Raw genomic sequence first — 8,204 nt, 5'->3', positions numbered from 1 at the left:
AAAAAAAAAAAAAAAAAAAAAAAAGAGATACCGTGAGTACCTGCATGATTCAGAGAGAATGTACTTTCTGCTCTACTTAAAAGAAGGGAACTGGCCTTGAGTGCGCGTATGGAATGGCTCTCTTCACAGAACCAAAGGTCCACACTAGCACACTTGTGTAGACAGATAAAGAAGACTCTATCTGTTCATGTTCAAAAGCCACTTCTGCAAGAACCTACACTTTTAATTGCTGCTTATAAAATATTGTTTTCCAAAGTCTATTTGAATTGCAGCTCCCACATAATAAAATTGTTCAGCAGATTTGTTATTAATCAGTAAACCTCCAAAATACATTTAAGACAATAAAATCAATGGACTCAGACTTTACTTTATTATTAAGCTGATAATCCTCAATTTTATCTCACAATTGTCACTGGTCTATCAGGTCTGATAAAGTATGATTTTCTTAATGATGATAAATTAATTCCAGTTTAAATTTAATAGTATGTATTTTGACATTATATTGGTGCCAATATTGTTTCTGTACTGGTTTTTCTATACTATGTACTTTTGTTTACTGGTCTTACTAAAATAAATAGAATGCCTCAAATAGTCCCAGGCCGTCAAAAGTACCTTAGCACAGGGCTGAGTGTCCAAAAAGGGCCTTATTGTATTGTATGCTTGACTCGGGCTCTGGTCTATAAGTTAAAACTAACAGAATTAGAAAGACTATTGAAAATGAGCTGCTGGTGACTCCAATCAAATTTAGAATGTGACCAAGAGAAGGAGAAGAACACTCACGTATTTTCAAAGCGATTTCACATCAGTTATCCCATATAATCACCAAGTACATTGCACTTACCACATCTGTAAGTTTTCCAACTGCCAGTGCCACACACATTTCACAAACACTGCATCTCGACTTGGTCCACGCACATAGCCCTACACCTTTTCTTTTTCCTCCTTCTTCCCTGCCTGATTCTCTGTAGCCCTCCTCACCCTGTGCCAGCTCTCTGAGCTCTCAGGAGTGAGCACGTCTCTTGTCCTAGAATCAGGTTCAAATTAAACCCTTTGATGCTTCTTCTTTCCCCTTTCTTTTGAACCCAATCACATAAACTCTTTCTCTGGAGGGAAAAGAAACAGAGCTGACCCAGACTCTTTTTCCCCCTAATCCCCAAGTACTGAAAACTCTCTCCACTCTGAAGCAGGGACTACCTTTTAGAATTATATCCCCTCTTGTCTAGACTGGTTTGATCCAGAGCTACCCTACAAACTGTGTGCATTCAAGTCAGGGAGCCCAAGAAGTAACAGGGGGCACAGTCACACAGGAAGCTCCGAGTAAGGACTCCCGACTTCCGAGGTCAGGCATTCATCCTCCCGCCTTCCCAGCCAGAAGACGGGCTAACGGTGCTCAGCTCATACACTGGCTCCCAGGAGTCATCCAAAACCAAAACACGAAATGTAAAGACAGGTGTTCCACGTTGTGGTAGCTATTTTTCAAGATTTAAAGTTAACTCAATATTAGGAAACTTCAATTGGGATTTGACACAATTATTCTTAAGTCCATTTAGATAATACACAAGTGAGAGGAGCCTCCTATAGGATGAGAAATAAATAGGGGCTTGATGTATTTTATGATGTCTTTTGTGGCTGTTGAAAACCATGCCCTGCTGGCCAGAATGTGTGAACCTGGCTTCCCGCTTTGCTAGAAACCCCACTTCTTCAAAAGCAATTGGGCGCGCAGGGTCAAGAGTGAAAAGTGCTCAAAGCACCTGATGTAAAATGCCTCTTACAAAAATATCTTCTAATATAAATAATCCCAAATACCTAAGAAAACTTGTAAGCCAAATACGTTCACTACAGGAAAATTTGTAACAGCAAAATCATTCACTACGTAAACATCCCCAATTAGGGAAGAGGCTAACACAAGAGACTCTTGCCCTGTCAAATATGCAGCCATTTAAACTAGTGCATTTAAAGCAATTGTGCAAATGGATTGGACATGAAAAAAGCACAGTACCAAACTGCACAGCCTGATCCCACTGTATAAAAACATGCGCAGAAGCAAGGGGAAGTCAGTGCACCAAATGGGAGGCATGGTTGTCTCTGGGTGGCAGAATTAAAGAGATTCCTTTTATTATCGTTTTCTGTATCTCACGTATTTGCTGCAGTTACTAGGTGCTGTTTTATGATGGACTACTGGCCATATACCTAAAAGATTAAAAGCTGCTCCAACAGTTAATTTTCTGGAAAATTTGAGGAGTATTCTACCACTTACTCAGTGTTAGCTTTCAGAGACTAAGACACCCCTCTATTTTGAAGATGACCTCAGAAAACTACAGAACTAAAGAATAAAGCATAACTGCTTCTTGGGGCTAAAGTCCTTATATACATTACTTCCTATTTCAGACCTGCATCTACCAGGGAGTGAAACCATTTCATGCTTATTCAATGAAAATTCGTAATACATTTGGCCAAGATTTTGTTTGTTTGTTTTGTTTTGTTTTGTTTTGTTTTTGAGACAAAGTCTTGCTCTGTCGCCCAGGCTGGAGTGCAGTGGCCTGATCTCTGCTCACAGCAAGCTCCACCTCCTGGGTTCAAGCGATTCTCCTGCCTCAGCCTCCCGAGTGGCTGGGATTACAGGCATGTGCCACCATGCCTGGTTATTTTTTGTATTTTTAGTAGAGATGGGGTTTCACCATGTTAGCCAGGCTGATCTCTATTCGCCCCTCGCTTGGCCTCCCAAAGTGCTGGGATTACAAACATGAGCCTCCGCACCTGGACTAGCCAAGACCTTTTAAAGAAAATATATGAAAATATAAAAAATATAAGAAAATATAAATTTCCAATCCTGACATACTCTTCACCTCCAAAATGCTACCAAATATATGTGGTATATCAAACAAACCAACTACCTAATGCATTAGCTGACAAATTTGAATGTTCTGTGTGATTTCACTTATGTGCAGACATTTCATTCAGAAGAACATTGTGAACATGCTAGTTTACAGGCTGTGACAGCTGCAGAGAACTTGTAAAGGAAAACCTTCATTTAACAGATTAAAAAAATCCCAAGGCATAGGAAGGGAGGCGTCCACTCAAGATAAGCAAGGCAATAGTCACAGCCCATGCTTTTTCCCAAGGGAATACTTAGAACGGCTCAAAGCGCTAAGACACGCCACACACCTGTTCCTGTCAGTGGGGTTAGAGTGCACACACTGCCTGGCTTCTGTTGGTGAGTGACAGGCATCTTCCTTAGCTCAGCTCTGCTGGACAAAGTCTCAGCTAATGGCTCAGGCTTGCACCCAGGTAGACCTGGACTACAGTCCCAGTGCTGTCTTCTACCAGCCACTGCACCTGAGCAGGGCCCCCACATCCACCCCTTCCTCTGCACAGAAGAGTCAGAAGAGCAGAAAATGTACAGAGGACAGACCAAAAACATCGTGGCCCTGGGGATGTCCTCTTTCTCCCCTGGATGGAAAGGCTGTCTACAGGCTGTTGCCAAGCCACTGTATATTCCCCATCCATGATGATTTACATAAATGTGGATAGGCTGTGAAACCTCTGGACCCCATTTTTGCAGCACTAATGCTTGGCAACTTTCATCCTGACATTTAATTTCTTAATTATACACCATTAACTTCAAGTTACAATCCTTTTGATTAACCAGAACAATTCTGGGGCACAGGTCAGAACAGGAACAGCAGCCTCCTAAGAATATTCATCCACCATGTCGGTTATCACTAGTTTCATGAAAAAAAAAAAGAGGTTAGAGTTGGTATACGGATACTAAAGGCTAAAATGAAAGAGGGGTTACTGGAAATGATAGTGCCAGAACCTCAGGGGTGTCTTTCAGATCTTCGGGCACCTGTGGTTTACAGTGTCTGCACCTGCATTCAGATGGTCACAGTTCTAGGGCCTTGGCTCAGGCCAGGACCATTGTGAGTCCTTTCCAATGCCAAGTAGCATGGGCCTAGCTTTCAAGGCAACTTCGACTGCATAATGGAACTGCGGAGGGCAACTGAAACATGGGCACTGCCTTGTCTAACAAGCAGTGACTATCCTTCATGCACGTGAACTCCTGAATCTTGTTTTAACCTGAGTAGGAAGAATCACAGCTGACTCGGATCTCATCTTCAGCCTCCATTTCTGAAAACATAATCTGCCTTTTTTTCTCTGACTCACTTCAGAGACCCCACGCGAGGAGCAGCCTTGCTCAGGAAGAAAGCGTGGGACAGGGCAAGGACTCCATTTATTTACAAGTAAAGGGCTTGGGGCTGCAACGGTGGCAGGCGAGGGCTTGCTCAATGGATGTGCTGCTCCTGTAACATGTCTGAAAGGCACCAGTGTCCCTAACATCATAAAATAAAAGCACAGATGGTAACTTACCCAAAGTGACTGGATAAGTTCATGGAAATACAAAAGAGAAGGAGGTTTTTGATCATGATAAAACCAGAGAACATTCCATTGTCCATTCCCAATAAGAATAGTAGTTGAAGCAGGTGAATATGGGGGAATAACTCTTCCCTTCTCCAGCTTGATCTTGAAGCTGAAAAGCACACAAAGCGGGGAAGCACGTGAACATCAATGCTGTTGTGTCACAGTTCCTGGAATGAAATCACACTGCTATCACAACAATTTGCAAAGAAAGGAGCCTGCTGTCCTTCCCCAGGACAGCTGCACACCAGGTATTTTCCACCACCCTCACTGGGTAGTAAGTTGGAACATAAAAATAAGTAACAAAAGGCTTATTTTTGCTTCTAGTCAGGGTGCAGAATCATCCTAATTTATTGTTTTCCACTCAAATAGTCTGTTTTGTCTTTCAGTGTGTTATCAAATAAACCATCAGTCCAATTATTAAAATAAACGCTTTAGTTATCCGAGCGACTGTATTTTGTATCCGTCAAATCCACAAGTGCAATAATTTTACCTTTCTGAAATATCTGCCACGCGTTCAAAGCCAGCAAGCTACTCCTCTCTCTGCAAGGCACTGAGAAAGTATGTGGAAAGAAGTGGGGAAAAGCACATTTAAGAAACAGGTTTTCTGCAGGATCACAATACTGTAACAACTGCCTATAAAAGAGTGTGGCTACTTTCCCGGCATTCGGTCCCCGTGACTACATAACTTAACCACTGCATCTGTGGAAGTCTCTCCGCTCAGTGCTGGACCCTAATTAATGCATTTGAGATCCAGGCAGACATTGTCCCTGGGCTCAACGACCAACCTTCGCGAAAACGCGCATTTCTCAGTCTGCGCATAACGCAAATAGGTGCTCATGGCATCCGAACAGAATGCTTCGAAAAGAAGCATTTTCCCAACAAGCTCCCCCCACCCCCAACCCCCGCAAACTCCGGAATTGGGAGACACAACAGGTACTTCCACCTCGGAAGCGAAGGCCTTCTGCGACTCCTGCCAAGAAGGGCAGGGTGCCATGCGGTGGTCGCCTGGGCGCGTCCTGGGGCTCGTCGCGGGGCCCGGGCCAGAGCCAGGCAGCGAGCACGCGGCGCTGCATGCGGGAAACCCGGGCGGCGCCTCCAGCCGCCCCTCAGCCCCAAGCCAGGGACCCCCAGGAAAGGCTGCGCTCCCACGACCCTCCCGACCCCCACAGAGGCTCACCAGGGCGGGCGCACCAGGGCAGGTGGGCGCGGGGGCTGCACTGCGGGGCCGCAGCCTGGGTCGCCCTGGCACCTGCGGTCTGCCACCCGCCCGGTCCGCAGCGGCGCCGAGGGTCTCCAGCTCCCAGGCCCTCCCCTGCTCGCTCCCGGCTTTCGCAGACCTCCCTGGCTCCTGCCCCGGGTCCGAGCCGAGCCCTCCGCCGGGCAGCGCCTTCCTCCTGGGCTGGGAGCGTGCGGTGCAGCGGCGGCTCCGAGTCCCCTGGCCTCGAGCACCCCGCGCGACACGCGCGCGACACCCCCGCGGGGTCCGAGTCCACCCCGCGAGCAGCGCCGGGACGCCGCGCGCCTCAGAGCCCCGGGGCTGACGCTGGCCTTCCAGGTGGGCGATCTCTCCCCTCCGGCTCCTGCGATGGTGGCAGCGGGTGTCCCCCACCCCCAATTGGTCACTGCACCCCGGTGCCCCATCAGGCAGGGCTGAGCCGCCCGGACCCCGCGCCCTTCCGTGCCCGGCTTCAGCCCCGCAGTCGCCGGGGTAAAGTTTGCGCTCTGGCCTGGCCGCGCGCCCCGCCTGCTCTGCGCCTCTCCTCCCCGGCCACGCAGCCTGCCGCTCCGGCGCCCCGAGGAGAAGGGGTGCGGACCGAGCCGGCGCCGCCGGTTCTCTTCCCCGCTCGCGTCCTCTTACCCCACTGCCCCGGCCCGGCGCGCCCAGGGCTCACCCTGCGCGCCGGCCCCGGGAGGCGAGCCGTCGGTGAGGGTGCATCCTCCTTCTCCTCCGCCTGCTCTCGCCCGGCTGGCAGGCGCGGAAGGCCGGTGCGGCGTCACCGCCCCATCCTGCCAGCGCGAACTTCCCCGGCGCTCCCGGGCGGAGCGGCTCCTGCGCCCCGCGCTCCCGCCGCCGCCCAGGGGGGGGGGGGGGGGGCCAGGTCGCGCTCCGCCGCGCCCGGGCCGCGCGCCCGCCCGCCGCAAGCCCCCCCCAGCGCCCCGGCGCACTCGCGCCCGCTCTCACCTCGCCCGAGCGCCACATGTCGTCTCCGGGCTGGAGCTTCGGCCCTCTGCAGAGGCGCTCCGGTAGGGGCCGCCAGACTCTCGCAAACGCGCCCGCGGCCGGGCTCGGCGGAGGGGGAGGGCGCGCGGCCCGCGGCTCGGCCTGCAAGGGGAGAGGCCCTGCTCTGCTGAAGTTTCTTCAGGGCCCTCAACAGTATCTTCAGCGCCTCGAGTAGTCACCGCCGCTCCCTTGTACAGCAGGGATGGGAGGGCAGTGTCCGCAGTCGCGTGACAGAGGTCGGGCCTTCGAGAGCTTTGCTCCCTAGAGTCGGCCCCAGCGCCTCCCTGCCCAGGCCTGGGTCCTTCCCGGGTGCCCCATGACACCCCTGTACATGCGCATCTCTTAGGCGCTCCTGAAAGAAACTGGCCTGTGGACATTCTTTTCATCTCACTCATAGACAGGTACGCATTGGTAAGGGAGGGACAGCCAGGGTCACACTGGACTCGATTAGAACGAAATCCTCACCTAAGGCAGTGTTTATCTGGGGGTTTTCTGAAGTTCCGTTTCTTGACAACAAGCCGCCTTAGCAACGGGAAAGGGCCGGGAGCCCTGGGGGCTGCAGGTGGGAGAGCGCGTCTGGGGTGACGGGGCGGGATCTTCCCAGCAGGGCTTCCGAGCCACATCAGGTCACGGCCTCATTAGCCATGTACATGGGGTCTTACTGTGGTCATTCCGTCGGTGTGTCGTCCGTCCTAGTGGTGCAGTTCCTGGGAGGTGAGGGTGGCATTAATAACAGCTGCGCGGCAGCAGGGCCCCTCCAAACAACACAAGCAAGAGCGCATCGTCTGGGGGTTGCAGGGTCTTGCTTCCTCAGGAGGTGGAGGACTCTCGACTGTAACACCCAGTGGAAAACGTTCAAGACTTGAAGGAAAGCCACTGAGAACGTGATGGGGAGGTTTACTTACACCGTTCTCCCATTCCTTTTGTGAAACTGCATTGTTCATGGTCTCTTTTAACAGAATAATGGTAAGTAAAGGCAAATTCTTAACTCCCCTCCGGGAAAGATCTTTGACCTTCCAGTGCAGGAAGCCTTTCATTTTTCCAATTATCTCTAATACAGTGTATTCCAAATCTAAGTTACCTGCTAATACTTCTGCACATTCCAGAAACTCTGAAATTTTCTGAAAAACAGAACTTGTAAATCTATTCCAGGAATAGGACATAAATATACATAAATGTGCAAATATACAGGAAGTGTTTCTCTGACTATACATTTAGCCACACTATTAAATAACTGTTTCCAGTGATTCTTCAGGAATTATGAATGAAATAAGATGCTAATTTGAATTTTCTAATGCTAAAATGGACCATTGAACGCATACATTTCTTCGTTTCCTAATTTCTCAAAAGAGGTACCACTAGGGTGAAATTCCTTGGCAGACATTAAATCTTAAAAAGTTAACAACATGGTTTTATGATCAGCCTAATATAATTTTCACCTGTTAGGTGCTGGCATTCTAACACCTAATACCAGCGACAGCTGCTCTTCTCTCAGGATTAAACAGCATAATGCAAATCAAAGAGTTGGAAGAAATGGTAAATTTAAAACTTCACAGTTTGTCAC

General features: G+C 49.5%; 1 protein-coding gene across 1 annotated transcript in view; it reads right to left on the bottom strand.

The window, feature by feature from the left end:
* Positions 1-6,994, bottom strand: part of GABRA5 (gamma-aminobutyric acid type A receptor subunit alpha5) — an 87,959-nt gene extending 80,965 nt beyond the window's left edge. Inside the window, exons 1-3 of the mRNA XM_017882416.1 lie at positions 6,602-6,994; positions 4,910-4,969; positions 4,369-4,528 (exon numbers count right to left, since the gene is read on the bottom strand). Of these exons, the coding sequence (XP_017737905.1) occupies positions 4,369-4,454 (86 nt within the window). The 5' untranslated portion in view covers positions 4,455-4,528; positions 4,910-4,969; positions 6,602-6,994. The remainder of the gene's footprint in view (positions 1-4,368; positions 4,529-4,909; positions 4,970-6,601) is intronic.
* Between the last annotated feature and the right edge of the window lie 1,210 nt (positions 6,995-8,204).

The sequence above is a fragment of the Rhinopithecus bieti genome, unplaced genomic scaffold (assembly GCF_001698545.2).
Source record: "Rhinopithecus bieti isolate Rb0 unplaced genomic scaffold, ASM169854v2 scaffold_13247, whole genome shotgun sequence".
Classification (NCBI taxonomy): Eukaryota; Metazoa; Chordata; class Mammalia; order Primates; family Cercopithecidae; genus Rhinopithecus; species Rhinopithecus bieti.
The sequence above is the reverse complement of the archived record's forward strand: the minus strand, read 5'-3'. Positions and strand labels throughout refer to the sequence as shown.